Source organism: Ochlerotatus camptorhynchus, unplaced genomic scaffold (assembly GCF_037179485.1).
Source record: "Ochlerotatus camptorhynchus isolate MF236.1 unplaced genomic scaffold, CSIRO-AGI_Acam_v1.1 ptg000155l, whole genome shotgun sequence".
NCBI classification, from domain to species: Eukaryota; Metazoa; Arthropoda; class Insecta; order Diptera; family Culicidae; genus Ochlerotatus; species Ochlerotatus camptorhynchus.
In genome coordinates, this window is record NW_027040645.1 from 304,239 (window position 1) to 324,089 (window position 19,851).

Sequence of the window (19,851 nt, forward strand, 5' to 3'; positions counted from 1 at the left end):
ATGGCTGGTTATCTTATGTTCTTGGTTTTATTTACGGTTTCTCAAATATTGTGTCTGTTATGCCGTGGATACACTTGTATGACAAACTATGAAAAACTATACAAGTGTGACCATTGATGTGCTTATAATTTATTATACAAATAGTGCTCATGTTCATAGTTTGTCATACAAGTGTATCTGCAACAGAAAATCATTGATTTTTTATTAAAAATAATAGTTAATTAGTGAGAGTAAAAATATCAATGAGATTTCCCAACACTGCTTGCTAGAATTGTGGACCTATGAAATAAAAATTAAACGATCAGAATTTTCAGATAAGTCAAATTTATTTTCTCAAGCTTCTTTTTTATCAGTTACCCTTGGTGTATATTCTAAACGCCAGATTGATTTTCAATGTTTTTGCCAAATTAGCAGTATTTATGGTGTTACAAATCTAAATAAAGGTTGAGGACGATTTTCGAGAACCAAATGCTGTTGACATTAGGTAGTTCTTAGTGTAAGTGTTAAATAACATTTTAAATAAACAATAATCTATGCTTATCAAACTAATTTTATTTATCTATTTACAAGCGTAAGTCATGTTTGTAAGAGTATGGTTTGGTCTTTGACCGTTACTTAAAGGTTAATTTACATGTTTCATTAAAATCTATGATTTCTGGTGTGATGCATTTAAAAATCCTGTTTTTAAGATCATTATCAACATAGAATTTAAAATAAGTACCAAAAGGCCAATACAAGCCTTCTATTGGGATAAGCAAAGGGTGTTACTATCGATAGTGCCAAGAGTTTTAAAATAGATGACATGTTTCCTTGATTAAATAGATTCTATCTTTTCTATTCGTTTAATTTTTTTTTAATTGGATCTTGTACCGTTCGAAAAATGCATGCACATTTCTGCAGCAATCAGCGCACACGTAGTGAATCGTGAACAAGCGTGAATTTATACAATGAATCGTTCGCATGTACATCCAATATTATCTGCCACTTGAAGCAATTATTTTGTTTCTGCCAAAAATGCCTTAAAATTAAGCATCGGCTCTGTTTTTTAATGAATTAATTTTTGCTTATCAGTGCATTGAAGAATAATTAATCGACACATCTTTTGGAGTTCATAAAATGTATCAGTAATCAGCCATCTATCCATGCTCCTGACAGTACGTTCTATGAATTTTGTTGATACAGCTCATCTAATGTGACCTCAACTTATCCACTGCAGATTTAAGGGCTTCTTCAATGTCGTTAAATACAGGAATACCTTGTCGTTTGGCAAGATCTGATAGGTACACTCGACCCCGATTGTAATCTTTAATCGCTGAATTCGTAAGCTGAAATATGAAAAGAAAAAAAGTGTTTCAATAGACGGTACACATTATGCGATATTCGTTTGAAAGTGACATGCTAGAGATAATTTTCGCTTATTCCTGTATGGGCGTTGCTGATTGACATTTAGGGGAGAACAGTTGCTGAACTAACAACACTGCTGGTATACCCTACGTATAAGACAAATACCGACAGAAAATAAGCAAGAGAAGAATACGAGCGAGGTTTTTCTCAGGGAAAGAAGGATTACTGATTCAACCCGAAGGAAGATCGAGGAGTGGATAGACGCAACAGCGGCGAAATAGCGGGTGAAAACCGGAGGGCCCAAGAACTAAGTAATTCAACAACGTTCGACTCTAGATGAAGAAGTAAGCGAGCGTGAGTTAACTTCCTGGCCAGCATGCAGAGCAACAAAACGGCTCATGCTTTCTTGTCTGATGCTCAATGCAAACTTATCTAGGCAACTTACTTATCCAATAAATAAACTTACCTGTAGTCCATTGATAATGCACTCATTATGTAACATTTGTACACATAGAACGACATTATATCCCATTCCCATGTAATGTGCTGCCATCGTCATTGCTCCTAAAGACCTGGTTTGATTCGTGATAACAAACAACAGAATTCGACTCGCGTCTAATATAGCTGGATTAAATATCAACTCATCGTTGTTTGTCATGCTGATTTCTCCAGTTTCACTGAAATTGAGAGAACCTTCCGGGCTTTCATGGAGATTGGAAGTATAGAATGTGATATTTTTAGATTTCAGATAAGGCACTGCGTACTTCTGTCGCCAGTTGGTTAGCATCCAACAACTGCCTCCAAGATACAGATCACGGGGTTTCAGACCATTAAGTTCACTATGGTCAGATGAATCATTCGAATTGCTTCTTTCAGTGACCTGTGCACTGGCGACGTCATTCCTCTGCTGCAATTGAACGCAACGGTTTGTATTGGTGTGATCTTCATTTACTGATTTGTTGTTGCTGATAAGCGTATTTTGAAATGAATTCTCAAAAGACGTTGATGATGAAGCATTAAATGCATCATTATAGTACGTGTTGTCACCTCCGCTAGCATTGAGCGTATTATTAAAAACCTTCGTTATACTGCTATGGATAGATTTGTTCTTGGTATTTATTGCAGCATCCAGCGTGCAATTTTTTCCAGTACTAATAGGTGAAGGAGGCACACGATGATTCCATCCTGGAAAAGAAAATATTAGGTTATCAGTTAAAACGACAACACAGCCAATTATTTCAGATCTTTAGTTTAATCATGCATTTTTTAAACTTCTTAGACCTGTTTGTATAAAGGGACTCCTACGAAAGGCTGAAAATCAAAAGACTGAATCACGAAAGGTTAAATATTGAAAGGCTGAACAGCACAAATGGCTGAATGTTAAAAACCTGAAAAAAAACAGCCAAGACACGTACAGCGAAGATAGCGCGCCATCCTATGCTGTTAGTATTCAGTTGCTCAATATGCATCTCGAGAATGACATTATTATTTCTATAATTATATTTAAAATTTCGTGTTGAAAAAAGGCCGCATCATTAATTATCATATGATTACCCGAATAAAAATTTACCATTTTAAAATAATAGAACATATTGTTACAATGCAATCGAATCTATTGTAGCCACCATAAATTGTATTATCAAAAACAATAAAAAAACAAAGTGGAACTTATTGTTATGTACAATATAATCTATTGTAAATGACACTTTTACAATAGAAAAGCGGGTTGTTAGTTTCCGTATCGATAAAACAGGGTGTCTACTCAATCCAATGAATGAAATTCCCTGAGTTTTCCAGGTTTTTCCAGGTCGGATGAAAAAAATTCCAGGTGCATACAAATTATACACATTATTTTTTTTCTATTTATCCATCTGGAATCCTTTTTATGCACCTATTGATTTGTTATTTTCGATTGTTCAAACTTGGTCGTTGGTACTTATTAGTTATTAGTTTTAATAATTTTGTAGATTTTCGTATCGTCTGCATAGAAAACGCGGCATCCTGATGGTATCACCAAGGCGACGTCGTTTAAAAAGATCGAAAATAGTAGCGGTCCTAGGTTACTGCCTTGCGGACAGAGTTGCGACCTATCACAATCACGATCGCCAAACAGCTGATGGTAGTAACACTTTGTACATTCCTATCAATGTGCTCGTCGAAGCTCTCTCCATGACCATCCATCAAGTTGACGAAAGAAGTAAAAAGCAACTGGTGAATGTCGTCTTTTGTTGTGATCCATCACCGATCTGGTCATTCCCGACAATCACGACACTCATCTGTGCTCATTTTGAAGCAGTTGCTGCTTTGCTTGCTTATGTGAGTGTGTTGGTGAGTGAGCCTAACAGCTTCCGTTTCATGTTGCCTGCTTTGTTTGTAACTCACACAGTCGCGCCCAAGGTGACTACATATAGGTGTTCTAATGTATCAAATTCACGATTCAGCCATGTTGGATTTTTGTATGGGACAGCGACCGAGTTTGTTTACAATTTGCTCTAAAACCGCACTTTTTTCGCCAGATACTTGTCCAGTTCAGTGCCCTTAAGAAAAGTTTCGGAAACTGAACGAAAATCTTCTTTTGAATTACGAATGAAGTGATAATTGGAGAATTCCCTGAGTGGAACCAAAATTCCCTGAATATTCCAGGTTTTTCCAGAAAACATAAAATTCTCTGTAAATTCCCGGTTTTCCAGGTTTTTTTCCAGATAGTAGACACCCTGTAAAAAAAAACATTTTTTATGGAACAAATTTAAAATTTTTTTATTGTTTTTTTATTGTTCAAAATTGTTATAACATAAAATATATTGTAAATCTATTGTGGTGACGATTTGATCATTTGACCAATACAATACAATGATAATAGGGTTGGTTTTATTTATTTTTATCCAGGTAATTACAATTGATTCGATCTTCTTCTAATTATAACCCGTTCACAGTAAACGGGGCTAAACTGCAAAAGTTTTTATCAATTGATGCAGTCTGTTTAAATCTCCTAATCCTTCCAATTTCAATACAACGTACACAAGACTCCTCAACTAAATAAGGATCAATAGTATACTGCCAGTTTGCTTACAGTTGTGGACTCAACAGCACTTGTTTCTCTCGGCATCGATCGCTTTATCGACAGCAAATGAATCGATTCAAAAAGATCGATTAAAAATGATTGATTAAAGCGGTAAATCGATCATTAAAAAAAATCTATTCACTAAGATTGATTCTTGCCTCAAGATCGCCCAATGCTATATCTAGTATCCCGATCACATACACTCAAAAAATTTATCACATATCTAATGGATGAAAACCATGTGAATTTCACATAGCTTTCATGTGATCACATAGCTAGAAATCCCACCACAAAATCACATGAATATTATGAGGCCGATGAAATTCATATGTAAAATCGTATAAACTTAACGTGATCGCATAAATGTTATGTGAAATTCAGATGAATTATATTAATTTTGTTTATGGATGTACACTTAGTTTTTTCTACCGAGCTCGGCTGTGCAAATCTCGGCAAAATAAGTTTCACTGAGATCTCAGCAAAAGTGACATTTGATTGCTGAGTCTCGGATAATGTTTAGCTGAATCTCAGCAAACAAATGAAATGTTTGCTGAGATCTCAGTAAAAAATCTTTTGCCGAGATTTGCACAGCCGAGCTCGGTAGAAAAAAACTAAGTGTACATCCATAAACAAAATTAATATAATTCATCTGAATTTCACATAACATTTATGCGATCACGTTAAGTTTATACGATTTTACATATGAATTTCATCGTCCTCATAATATTCATGTGATTTTGTGGTGGGATTTCTAGCTATGTGATCACATGAAAGCTATGTGAAATTCACATGGTTTTCATCCATTAGATATGTGATAAATTTTTTGAGTGTATGTGATCGGGATACTAGATATAGCATTGGGCGATCTTGAGGCAAGAATCAATCTTAGTGAATAGATTTTTTTTAATGATCGATTTACCGCTTTAATCAATCATTTTTAATCGATCTTTTTGAATCGATTCATTTTTCAAAATGGCACAAAAATGTTTCAAATATAACAGATCATAGTAAAAATTGTGCAGATTAACGCCAAGTTCTGTCTAAGCTTAAACCAAGTGAAATATCTTGGATTAGTACTAGACCAAAAATTTACTTTTAAAAATCACATTGAGGGCATTCAAGCCAAATGTAACAAATATATAAAATATTTTTATCCTCCTATAAACAGGAAATCCAAACTTTGCCTGACGAATTAACTTCTAATATTAAAACAAGTTTTTAGACAGGCCATGCTTTGCCATGCCGCTGTGCCAATATAGTCTAGTTGTTGCACCACCGACAAACCGACATGAATGACCATAGCAAAAACAATAAAATGTCTGATCAAAGCACACTAATGACATCTGGCTCCGGGTTCGCGGGAATATTTAGCTAAGTAATGCGCATGCAAAAGTTATGAGTTTTTCGTGTTTGATCAATTCTGAACAAATTATTTTTATCTAGATCAAAAAATCTTATGGTTTGGACCACGGGGCAACAAACAAGAATTTCGTATAGGGGTTAGGATAACTGGAACAGCCTACTCTTTCTAGCATTTAGCACTCTCATAAGTGCGTATCGTGATGTCACCATGCCTTATTGATGGGTACGATGCAAGTGTGAAAGAGTAAGCTGATTTATTCTGTCATACCTCCGTATTGATCAAATCATTTTCATGCTACGTCAGCGACGTCCGTTTTGTTTACAAATTGTAGGGAACAAGAAGGAGACTTTCTGAATTTCGCGATTTTTGTGGACTTTTGAAATATATAAAAATCTTTTACATCTTCTGCTGTTGCATTACAAACTTTTCCAGAAACGAAAAATTCGTCCGATTCGATTCGATCTAATGCACTGCTCAATTCCATCATGCTTCTATGGTTCTGCCCTGGATTCTGCAGGAAATCGGATTTCACATCACCGGTAAATGCAACATAATTCTATTTAATGCACATTTTTACTAACAGCACGATGAAAATATTCACAGGTATCCGCGGAATCCGGTTCAAAGACTTCGATGGCAGCAGGCATTATTATCAATTTTACCCTTTTTGCCAGAAGTCTTCACAAACGGTGAAGATTTGATAACACAGCCACGGATATGTTCGCACCATTTCCAGGAACAAGATTTTTATTTGGCTGGAGGAAAGAGAAGGCTGAAATGTAGTGCTGTCCCAAATTTAAACTTGGGAAGCTTCGATAAGGAAAACGTTATCAGACGATAGCCCGGAAAAACGTGGATATTTCAAGCTCGAGTAATCTGGACGCTTCGAAAAGAAATTTGCTTTCAGAGCAGTCGCGGAATGTTTTCCAATCTTCAACACATCAGAAGTTATCTGTGGATCACTATTGGCTTCCAATCGCTTTAAAGCAACCTTCGGTGGATACCAACAAATTCAATGAAATGGAGTGGAAAATAATGGCGAGCAATGGGGCATTGGATCGGGCTCCCACCTCCAAAGTAGACGATCGAAACCAAATCGCATCAATGGTGAAACCTGACAAGAAGATAAAATTGTACGCATTGTTGCCTCATTGGTATAATTTGTATTAATCACTACATATTTATATTTCCAGGTTCCGTTATGCAGGTGACATTAAGAACGTTGACGATTTGTCCTTTGATGAGTCTAAGCAAGCTCTTCGAGTAGTGCAACAGCAACTAAAATCATCCCAGAAGAACATTAAAAAGTTGAAACAGCGAAACCTGCGACTCAAGAGGAAATATAAGTCGCTAGAATCTGTGATGGAGGAGTTGAAGGTCAGAGTACTGATATCTGGCAAAGGACAGTTATTGCTTCAGGTATTATGATCATAGAGTACAAACATAATGTTTTTGCTTGTGAGTTTAATCAAGCAGCTCGCTGTGCCCGAATAAGATTAACGAACTTAACAATGTTTTCTTTCTATTATCTCCAGACTTACAGTGTAGACTCTGAGCTTCAAAAAGAACTAATTTATGGTCCTCACGGACAACCGTACAGTACAGCTCTACGATCCTTCGCTACCACACTATTGTATTACTCCCCAAAAGCTTACCGGTTTGTACGAGAGCAGTTTAACAAAAAGTTTCCACACGAGAATACTGTGGTACGATGGTACAGACGCGTGGGTGCAAGCCCTGGCATTACAGACGAGGCTTTGGCAGTTTTAGAAACGAAGGCAGGGGAACGCGCTGTAAACGGCCAACAACTTTTTGATGCGTTATGCATGGATGAAATGGCCATCCGTCAAAACGTACAATTCAACACATTGACTCGAAAAATCGATGGTGGGGTAACTTACGACGGTATGCTACCTGATAAGGAAGCGGATAACGTTGTGACGACCGCCACGGAAGCCATTGTATTCGTTGTAATGGGCATCCACGAAAACTTTAAAATATCTGTGGCGTACTTTTTTTTCGGACGGACTAAACGCAGCAGATAAAAAGGTTATTGTATTGAATGTCCTCAATGCTTTAGAAGAGGCAAATGTTAAAGTTATCGGTTTTACGTTCGATGGCACTAGAGTAAATATTTCAACAGCTAAGCGTTTTGGTTGCCACCTACGCATTGACGACCAACCTTTTGTCACTAATTTTAAGCATCCATCGGGAGGACATAATGTGTACGTAATACTTGATGGGTACCATATGATGAAGCTTGTACGAAATCATTTCGCAGTGCAGAAGTCTTTGCACACAACGCATAGATTCGCATATTGGAGTTACATTGAAAACTCAATACATTGCAAAGCTTGAAAGGTGTATCGATAGCTCCAAAACTTACAAACAAACATGTCTATTTTACAAATCAGAAGATGAAGATGAAGGTCTCCCTAGCAGTACAGACTTTAAGTAAATCTGTAGTTGATGCCTTGGTATCATTGCAGGCCACCAATCCAGCTTTTCCGGTGTTCTACCTACTGTAGAGTTCATTTCTGTGTTCAATAGTCTTTTTGATTTTATGAACAGTAAAGATATGTGTGATCAAGGATTCAAGCAGCCATTGAGTGAGAATAATTTTGACAGTTTTAAAGAAATGTTAGAATATTTCGAAAATTACATTCAGAACCTAAAGCTGGCTTCCGGTGAGGACATTCTGTGCAGTAGATGGAGAACGGGATTTCTAGGTTTTCTCGTGGGTGTGACTAGTTTTCGCCTAATTTTTGTCGAATATGTACACGAAAAGAAAACTTTCAACAATATTCCAACCTACAGATTTTCACAAGATCACGTGGAAACATTTTTTGAGGCAATCCGCGCTAAATGTGGCTGTAACAATAATCCAACTGTGAGTCAATTCATTGCTGCCTATAAACGGCTTTTGACTCACAACAACGTCAGCCCGTCTGACAGAACCAATTGGCATGACTTTAAGGAGATAATATTGCTTACTGCAAGTAAAGCAAAGACAACAAATTCTGACATAATTGTCCAAAGTAAAGAATCTTCAGACCACAAACAAACGTTGCAAAGCCAGATGCTTGAAGATAAACCAAAAGTGCAAAATGCTTTTGATGATAAATTTATAGCCTCAATAGTTCAACAAAACGCAAATCAAGTTCAAAGAGAAGTTCTGAAAAAGACAAGTTGTCAAATGTGCATTCAAACAATAACCCATGGAACAAGAGCTGAATTGTGTAACGAAGACATTTCGACAGTTTGTAAAATTGCAGATTTGTAATTTAGAATCTTAGTTGATTCGAAGTCCAATCTAGATGTTGGCAAATATTTTTCACTGTTAATCAATTGCACTCTATCAAGGATTTATAATAATCATTCTGGGTTGTTTGATAACTTAGTTGAAACATGCAAAGACCATCGTATTGGATTGATCAAACTTATCATCGACTTATATCTTAAAATTCGAATGAATAATTACACAAAATCCATTATTCCATTCAAGAAGACAATACGAAGCACTTACACAAAACTAATTCTTTTCAATGGTCAATAAGTGTAATTTACATGTAAAGAACGCTGTACTGCTACTAGACTAAAAAATTACATTAATAAAATACAATATTATGTTATTTAATACAACAAGTCAAAGTCTCTCATTCTCTACTGACTCTGTAAATGAAAACAATGGACCTCGATAGTTCAATCGTAATGTATTTATATCCCATACGATTAAGTTCGAATTCACCCAACTAACAGCAATCCAGACTAATCATCATAATAACAGCTGTAGAGCATGTTTGGTAAAATGTCTGTACATATAAATAAAGACGAGCTATACTACCCATAATCGCATAACAGTCCCATATGGATAGGAAATCAAGCAACAATGGGACTGATATGCAATTATGGGAAGTATAGTACTGTTCCATTTAATCCCACTACTTTATTTATATCCTTTCACAATTTTGACCTCAGATGACGTACCATCAGACGTTATCCCAGTTTGATATCCTCACCAAGCATGCCGATCGCTTTGCTATTGGCCTTGACGAACTGGTATGCATATCACAATACTACGATTCATGCCGTCACTATCATTACTACATCACATCTTGGGATTTCTTCTGGATTAAATGGAACATCTCAATAGCAGTTATTGTCGAATCTATAAATTGGAAAGTAAGAAATTATTTTAGTTGGTTGTGCATAAAGTCAGCAGTATGTACCTCTACTGTAGGACAAATTTGTATTCCATGACCGTCTTGACAACGAGCTTTTGGTTCAGTAAACGTTCGGAAACATCGATATCCCATCCGGATATATTATGAATAGATTCCGCAAGCACAAAGAAAGACTTATCCAAATCACAAGTTTACATGGGAACCTAATCGTCGACCTCCCATAGCAGTTTCATTTCACTCGTAGTTTCCATTTTCGGGAATCTTCTTCTTTCCTTTATTTAACGTCGGTCTCTGTTCCGCAATCTAGTGCCAATCACCGACGGACATCGATTGCCATCCATTGACGGCAATCGAATGTGCAGGAAGGCAGCTTCCACACCTGCGTAGGATACCGCACCCATTCAAACACACATGGGCCGGGACCAACGGCTTTACTTCCCTTCCGAAGGAAGACGTGACCAGAGATTATTATGCCTCAGAAAAATCCCACCGACTTCGGCTGGGATTGAACCCAAACCCATTGGGGTGAGAAAGCAGTCACGCTTACCACTACACCACCGGCGCCGGCTTCGGGAATCTTATTGTTCAATGCGTACACTCCAAATCCTTAGCATAGCAGTTGCTGCCACTAGCAGAAATATCCATACCGTTCCGATTATCATGCTCTTGATGCTGCGGCAATCGATATGACCAGTGCAGGGTGGCCAGTGAATTTTCATTTTGAAATTCCCGGTTTTTTCCCGGTTTTCCCGGTTCAAATCTTAAAAATTTCCCGGTTGTTAATATTCAACAAAAAGCTGGAAGGAATTTACTGAAAGGATAAAAAATGTGATTTATGGAGATTCCCAAAATTCTGGGGCTTTGAAATTTGTGTAGAGTCTGAAACTAGAACTTTTCTTCAAAATTTGTGATAAATAACAATCTTTGTGATGCAAGATTTGGAGAAAAAATAATTAAAATGTGAGATTTTGAAACAATTTCAAGATCACAGATTTGAAGAAAAAAAAAAATACTTATGAGTCGTGGAGTCATAATTTTCAAGCTCTTGGAAGCATTTTAAGGGTTATAAAAAATTACAGAACAATCTATAGAATCTTGCGAACAAAGCTTGGAATTTTTGGTAAAATTTATAAGAATTCAAAGTGTGATTTCGAACATATATTGAGAAGGATTCTCACACCGTTTTCGAAGGAGAAGTTCTGAGCAGAAGTCCAAAATTAGAGCCCTTAAAAATTGTTAGCTGAATTTGGAGGGATTTCTGTGGAGAAGAATGCAAGTTCTAAATTAATTTTAGGTAAATTTAGAAGATTTCACAAGGCGGCTTACTACGGATGTCACTTCACGCTGAAAACTTGTCACTTGTCGTCACGGTGAAGTGATTCCCATTTGATTTGTACGGCAATCACGGCTCTTATTCTGAGTATCACTTCCTTATCACCGTGTAGTGACACCCGTAATAAGGCCCAAGGAGTTATGAAAAACAAAACTTTAAATCGTGAGGAAAACGACAGATGAATTCAAAGAAGAATTCCAAAAGAATTATGATCAGAATTCAACAGGAAACAGAGTTCTAAGAGTGTTCTTGGGATAATTTCAACCCTATTGCGAAAGATTCATCACAGAGCTCCAACAAAATTGATTGCAAAACATTTGCTGATAATTAGAAAGAAATTCTTTAAAATACTCCAAAGCGTTTCTAAATAAAATTTCGAAAGATTTCTGTTGTTTTGAATAGAGTTAAATTAAAAAACTTAAAGTTTTTTAAAGGAATCAAAGTCTCCAAATAAGTTCAAGGGAATTCTAAGAAGGATTCCAACTCAATTCTTAGAAGGGGTTTCCAGTAAATTCCAAAAATAATTCAACGGTAATTATTGCGCGGAGTGTTTTCTGGTTAATTTCAGAAGAATTCCATGATAATTCAAAGCAGAATTCCAAGTTCATTCTGGAATTCATATCATGAGAATTTTGAACAACGAAAAATTGAAACCCCGGAAAAGAATAATTCAGGTTCGGTTTTTACAAATATTTGTTTCCAAAGTCCAGCATCTTAAATATTTTCTTTTAAGGACCATGCACTTTTTATCTGAAATTGAAACGACAAAAATCAATTTGCAATATTGCTGAGTGATTAAATTCTCAAAACAATAAGACGGGAAACTGAAGAAAATTATGCAGCAAATAGAGCAAGACATTCATTTGGTAAAGGATCACTCTGTTTTAATGGTTTATTCTGAAATCCTGGTGTAAAAAATTGTTCCTATGGTATGGTTAATTTATTTTTCCCGGTTCTCTCGTCGAATTCCCGGGTTTTTCCCGGTTTTCCCGGTTACTTTTCAAATTCCCGGATATTTCCCGGTATTCCCGGTTTTCCCGGTTTGCTGGCTACCCTGCCAGTGTCAATTCTCCGATCTCCTCGCCGATCTCTTCAACGTCGCAGTATCAATTTTTCGACGTAGAATCGCTTTTTGGAGTTGATGGGACATGCACGAGATTTGTTCAGACTGGAACCAATGTTGAACAGTAACCGAGCCAGTTTTGCAAGCAACTGAAGGAAACGAAAAAGCTTCAATTACACCCACTTTTTTATTGGTGCGATTACGCAGATTACGACCGGGAGAAAACAACGAAAATAACTCGCGTAGATGATATCTGCATCTAACATAAGTTCTTACCTACAGGCAACGTGATGTGTGAACGGTATATGTTTCGTTTCGGGTGTTAATTACAGCGAATTTATGATATTAAGTGCTTTAAAAATCAATGCAATTATGCAAATTTCTTCTATTTCCAGCTGATTATTTTCCCAAAGCTGCAAAAACAGTCAGTAAGAGTTGTCACTTTGTCCAAGAATGTCAGATAAGCCAAAAATGTCAAATCATGTGAGCTATGGTGCATCTATATGTGGTTGACAGGGATAGAGGGCCCCTGGTTTGGACAGTTCGGATCACTGCACATTTAAATCGATCGTTTACGATTTTCGGACATAAGTCAGAATTAAGTGTCATGTCGGTTTGTCGGTGGTTGCACTACCAGGAAAAAAAGCACTTCAAAGGATTCAGAACAAAGCTCTGAAGATGATTTTGAAGTTGCCTTCCTGGTACAGTACGCTTTGCGCCGTCCGGATCGTGACAACGCGTGTGACACTATCCTTACCAGGATGTATGTCGATTATGCTTATTTGGAAGATACCTTGAGTTAGTAGTAAGTTTTCTGGCAAATGTTGGGGGTTCGTGAGCATTCCTGACATTGCTGAAAATTATGATAGCATCAATTGCGGGGTTGCTAGTGTAATAGGATGCTTTGTTGATTGTTCATTAACTCTTGATTGCTTGTAATACTTATGAATATTTTAGGTGGACAAAAAGGCGAGCTAAGAGGTGGGCGCCTGAGCTTTTCCACATTCATATCGCTGTGAAGCAACTGTAAACTCTAGAGGGAATTTATATCTGTAACTGAAACCAGTTCGATTTTGTTTGCAAACTTGGTTAAATTATCATATATAATTATCTTAAAGATAAATTGTCCAGCTCAAACCTTTGTAGGGGTAAGAGGTGGGACCATCATCATCATCATTCCTTCATTAGAGAAGCAAAGCCGTTGGCCCCGACCCATGTGTGATATGTACTCAGGTGTGGAAGCCGCCTTCCTGACCTGACCATTCGATTACTATTGTAATTTTTTTTGTCTATTGTCAATAGAGATTAGTGACGTTTAAAGCACGCACGGAGGTCTATCGCTGTGTGAAGTTGTTTATTATTTTCCTCGGGCTAACCTCAAAATGTATGTAATTCGATCTGTCAAAATGAGTTTGACAGTGGTTTGTTATGTATTATTCTCGGATTTTCACGTCCCAGATTTTCACTAGCACAGTTTCACACAGCGCACCAATACAGCCAGGCGTGAAAATCTCTATGCATGGAAATCGATGTCCGTCGGTTATTGGCACTAGATTGCGCAACTGAGAAAAGAAGAAGTCTCATTAATCAGTATGTGCGGCTCGGATGCCAATGATAGTAAATTGGTTGAACCAAATGAAGTAGAATCGAGTGAAAGTCTATACTACCCATAATCGCATATCAGTCCCATCTTTGCTTGATTTCCTATCCATATGGGACTGATATGCGATTATGGGCAGTATACACAACTTGATACTGCACACAAGGGCTACTTCCACTCACTTGCTATAAAAAAATGTTTTTTCAGAAATTATGAAATCATGAGATGGTGTAGTGATAATTAGTTAAGTAAGTTACAAGATGAGGACGTGAAGTATGTGTTTGACACATAAAATCTGTCAATATTGCTTTCAGTGCGTCACAATCAGCAATTTTACGACTCGTGAGTACTCACTCTGAGTAAACGCTCACGAATCATAAGATCGATTATTGTGACGCTCTGAAAGCAAAATTAGCAGGTATTATGAGTCAAATACATACTTTAAACCCTCGTCTCGTTACTTGCAAGTACAGCATATCATTATATAATCAAATGATTGCATAATTCCGAAAAATATGTTTTAATAGCAAGTGAGTGGAAGCAACCCTGCTGCACACTTAGATTTTTTTTGCCGAGATGAGCACCACCGAGCAGCTCGTCATTTTATTTTGCTGGATCTCAGTGAAAAACTTGCCGAGATTCAGCTAACAAATGGAAATTTTGCCGAGATCTCAGCTAACAAACATAAATTTTGCTGAATCTCGGCAAGTTTTTCACTGAGATCCAGCAAAATAAAATTCCGACTGCTCGGTGGTGTCCATCTCAGTAAAAAAATCTAAGTGTGTGGGACTGCAGTATTTTCGATCATATGAAATCCTTAACAAATATCATTTAGTGCTTCTCAGAATGAAGCGGTAAAGTTAACCAAAAATCAAAATTGTTTATAGCAAGTTATATCCATTTAAAAAACAAGAGTTGATGTTGCTCTGATGATTTTCGAAAGTTCTGTTTAATCAATAATTTGATTGATCTAACTATTAATTTTGTACAGGCTGTTTGCTTTAGGATGGTGCTCATGATGTCGATTTATTTTGTCCATTAAATTAGCAAAAAAATGAAACTTTATCACGTGTTCAAAGCAGCCCCTCTGTTTTCATTTCCGACTGAGGTTTGATTCTGGCGAACATTTTCTACAATCATTCTTTGTCGTTCATACGCTTCTTATTACACACCATAAAAGTATCCCTTCCTTTTGAATGTACACAACATGCCTTTTATTATTTACTTTATTTATTTCATACATGTTAAAGTTCGTTTTCACGTCAAAAGAATCCCCGTTCGGTGGTACTCATATATGAAATTTATCACATTTTCCAAATCTACAGTATTTTTTGTGGGCTATTTTTCATTTTAACCTTTCTCGTATACCTAGCTGAAACAAAAACCTATAATACCACTTGAAAAACACAATATTTGATCTAAGGCCCGGAGGATCAAATGTCATATACTCAGTTGATTAAAAATACTTTTTATTTAAATGAATATCACGTTAAATGTACATGAATGTCATAAGCGATGCTTTGTCGGTCTTAGAGCATCAAAATTTACATTAATTTTTCGTACTTTAATTTGATACTATTTTCGTCCGTTTCGAAATGGCTATTAGAAAAGCAAAACCAACAATTTAAACCTATATAGCTACAATTTAATCATTTTGACCAATAACATGTGTTGTACTGACCTTGAACATCTGTTAGATAGATTGGCGGCTGCTGAAGGTTGGTGCCCTTGATGGGAGAAACACAGCTGGTTTCCTGAATCTCTTGTTGAAGGACGGAAAGGTATGACTCAAGTATGCAGAAACCATCAAATGTTATCGTAATGTTGTCGTCGTCATAGCCATTGCTAATTTTGTATATAGCTGATGGAGATCTGTTGCTTTTTGCTTTACCATCATACATCTGACATACTGCATCAAAATATGCCAAAACTTGTTTGATAACACTTATTGAGACTATACCAGATGTATAGCCTAGTGCCACCAGTGCCGTTTGGCATTGAGTTAAGTTGATTACATCACTACTATTGTTTGAAACTCTATCAAACGTTCTTCGAACAGATCTGAAATGGAAATAATACAACATACATAGGGTGGCGAACGGCTTCAGACCCTATTCAAAGCACGAAGTTTTTCTAAAGAAAATTAATCAGAAATCTACTCAAAAGATGCTCTATGATCTAAAGCATTATACCCCATGCTTATAATAGGGTCAGGGGGCCGAAACCGTTCTCCATCCTAGATCATTGATATGTACATATGCTAATTACATAACAATTATTTTTTTTTTAAGAAGACACATATATGAAATTACTGCTAGGGTGGCTGGATTTAATCTCGACCTATGCTATTATTACCATAGTAGCCCACTGGTTGCAAACCGACTTTCTTCAGTCATAAACAGGTGGCTACAATTTTTCGCAACGGAATTATACTCGCTAAAACACAATTGAAGCAACTTTTAATTCCATCTTTATCCATCTTTTCTAAATATAAAAGTGAAGCTGAATGCACTGCATAAGCTTGTAGGCAAAGAATAATGAGAGGCAAGCTACAACAATCCTACACAGTTCGAAAAAGTAGTGTAAATATCTGTAATATATGATGCACATAAATGGAGCGTCATATACATACGTCATACAAGTTTATATTATAGTAGATCGTGTAATGTTGAGACATTCAATAAAATATTCCGGCTATAGCATTCAACCGTCCATCTTTGTAAGGCTTCGTACACAAATTATGCAACGCATGGAGCGGGAGAGGGGGATCGAGCGTTACTTATTGTTACCTTGGGGGGAGGGTCCAATATCCCGATTTGTTTGCAACATTGCGCAAGTAGCTAGTTTGCGTGGAAAGACACACAAGTTTACAGGCATGGATATTTACGGGACCAGTAATTCATAGTGTACTTCTGTTTGGGTTTTATCGATGCACGGCAAATTAATCTGACATGAGTCCTATTCACTCAAATTCGCAAAAGCGTATGTCTGTCATAGAATGAGTTATGTTTTACTCAAATATGAGTAAATATCAATCAACTTTGAGTGACATTTACTCATATATGAGTGACATTTACTCTTATTTGAGTTAAAATTTACTGCTTCTACACTTTTTTTTTTCCTTTGGTTTGTTTTTTCCGTCGATCTTGTTTTCCGTGCTGAGCACCAATGCTACCGACGTGCCAGGAAGGCAGCTCCCACACCTGGACCCTACCTATCGACCCATCAACTCATGAACCGGGAACCAACGGCTTTACTTCCCATCCGATCAGAGATGTTATGCCTCAGAACATCCCGGCGGCGCCGACTCGGATTGAACCCAGGCCTGCTGGGGTTAGAGGTAATCACGCTTACCGCTACCCACCGGCGCCGTTACTGCTTCTACACTGTAAACGAATCTTAATCAGAGAGTGAGTCAATTTTACTCATTCCTATGGATACATTTCTAAAAGCGTAGGTTACTGATGCACTGAGTGAACTATGCTATTAGGAATTTCTACATAAACTGAGGAAAAATCAAACATTGTTTTTATATTTCCAAACATGCTTATTTGCAATAGAACCAACAAAATGTTTTCGATGTGTCGGACACATACATTTAATGTCTGAACATCAATTGGATGTGTGATCACATATACTTTTCACAATACTGATGAATTTCATGGGATTTCACAGTGTCTTTCATTTATGTGAGCTCGATGAATGTTATCAGTCTATGTACATGGAAATTTTCCATAAAGTATGTGTACTTTTACATGATTGTACGAATGAGTAAAAGTGTCTTACAACAGAGTAAAAGCCACTCACCTTCTAAGTTAGTTTCGTTTTCAGTGCATGAGTAACCGATTTTGCGAATTTGAGAAGACGGGAATCAAATATAAGTCAAATTGATTTGCCATGTAGATTTCCGGAAACAGTTGGACGTTTTGGAAAAATCGATGTATCAAACACCAGTGTATTGAATAGTATTAGTAATTATATTACTGGTTGCAACTAAAACTGGACTAAAAAAATAATAGAATTGCACGCCTACATCAAAAAAATACGTTTGTTTGTTCGGAGAACGTATTTCTTGCTTCACAAGGAATAAGTGCCACGAAGACAACAAAACGATTCGGTATAAATGTGCACTTTTATCAACCTTTTTAATAGGTAAGTAAGATTGCGCTCATTTGTCCAGCTTGATGATAAATGCACAATACATACCCTTAAAAAACCCCTTTTTAAATTTAAATTATAAAAATCCTAGAAAATTGTCGAAGCGTCTTCCGTGTAGGGGAACAGGATTTTTCAGTAATCAAAGGAACACATCTTAGTCCTTGTTAATTTTTATGCCTTGTTAATAGTGATAAGTCTTCGGGTTGCTTGGACCGAGGATGATCTTGAAACAAGGAAAAAATGAGTTAGTTAGTCTTCATCTATGTGATTCCTAATCTTCTATTCGTTTTTCCCTAGTTTGAAGTGGTTAAGACTAGGGTTCTGATGCATGGTCATTATCGGTGTCATTCCTTAATTTTGTTGCTAAGGAATCCAATTTTGACTGACAAAGGAGCGCGCCTTTGGAGGATCCTTGCGATAAATGAAAGAATATCAACTGTAAAAAATCGAATACTTCATCATTTTTCATTAGTGATGGAGTAATACGACATACACTAAACTAAGGACACAGGATATACTACAATAGATCAAATTACTGGTCGCAGGGGGGCCTCATAGCCTAGTCAGTAAAGGCACGGTATTACCAAGCCGGAGGCGGCGGGTTTCGATTCCCGGTCCGGTCGAAGGAATCTTTTGGGTTGGAAATTTTCTCGACTTCCCTCGGCATATAGAGTATCATTGTGCTTGCCACACAATATACAAATTCATGCATTGGTATTGGCATCGAAAGCTCTCAATTAATAACTGTGGAAGTGCATTTAGAACACAAAGTTGAGAGCACGCAATAAGCTAATATGCGCTAAGCAATAAGCTTGAAATGCGAACAAGAAGAAGAAGAAGAAGTGGGGTTAGGTCCCGAACAGAGGAAAAAAACCCGAAACGTCGAGAAAAGATTAAAACTATAGTTTTCAATCTCTCTAAGACTGCTAAGCTAAATCCCCATAAGTATATCACAACAGTCGAACAACCCATATGTATAAAAAGATAAATAAAAACTTACATCAATCTTGTTGCAATATTATGTGGATGCTTTCGACAAGGTCCTCCAGACAGAATTATCTTTATATGCTCTAATGCTAACGAGATTTTGTCTAGAACAGGTAAACCTCTACGATGCACGAGATGCTTCAACAGCTGCTGATTTCGAGAAAGGTCCATATATTCACTGAGTGAGAGTGAAGAAATTTAAATGATTTTCAATCATAACACAATATTGCAATACTTACTCTAATGTTAAAGTTTCGTTCAAAATTTTCTGTTGTTGTTTGTATGGTAAAAGGACTAGCACAAGATGTTTGGAATTTCTTCCTGCTATGTGTGCCACTTCAATAGCACCGGCAGCTGATCTGGTTTGAGAATCCATAACAAAAAATAACACTTTTGCTTTCTCTTTAGCTCGGTGCTCTAATTCTAACAGATCTGGGGTCCATTCTGAAACTTGCTGTAAAAATTAATAAAATAAAATATTTAAACTTTTCAATTTTTTTTATTTGAATGTTGTCAGTTTAATTAATGTTATTTGTCTTCAACATTGTTCTTTTTTCCTTTTTTTGCTGAGCACCAATGCTACCGACACGCCACGCCAGGGAGGCAACTCCCCCCTGGACCCTACCTATCGACCCATCAAACTCATGAACCTGGGACCAACGGCTTTACTTCCCTTCCGAAGGAAGGCTGATCAGAGATGTGATTGCCTCAGAACAACCCGGCGACGCCGACTGGGATTGAACCCAGGCCTGCTGGGG

The 19,851-nt window shown here is 36.9% G+C and overlaps 1 protein-coding gene across 3 annotated transcripts in view; it reads right to left on the bottom strand.

Moving 5' to 3' along the window:
• Nucleotides 1–324: 324 nt before the first annotated feature.
• The window catches only part of raw, a 48,648-nt gene continuing 29,121 nt past the window's right edge, over nt 325–19,851 (bottom strand). For all 3 annotated transcript variants that reach the window (XM_065222044.1, XM_065222046.1, XM_065222045.1), the window contains exons 6-10: nt 19,333–19,547; nt 19,107–19,271; nt 15,630–16,009; nt 1,811–2,529; nt 325–1,325 (exon numbers count right to left, since the gene is read on the bottom strand). In XM_065222044.1, the coding sequence (XP_065078116.1) occupies nt 1,188–1,325; nt 1,811–2,529; nt 15,630–16,009; nt 19,107–19,271; nt 19,333–19,547 (1,617 nt within the window). In that variant the 3' untranslated portion in view covers nt 325–1,187. The remainder of the gene's footprint in view (nt 1,326–1,810; nt 2,530–15,629; nt 16,010–19,106; nt 19,272–19,332; nt 19,548–19,851) is intronic.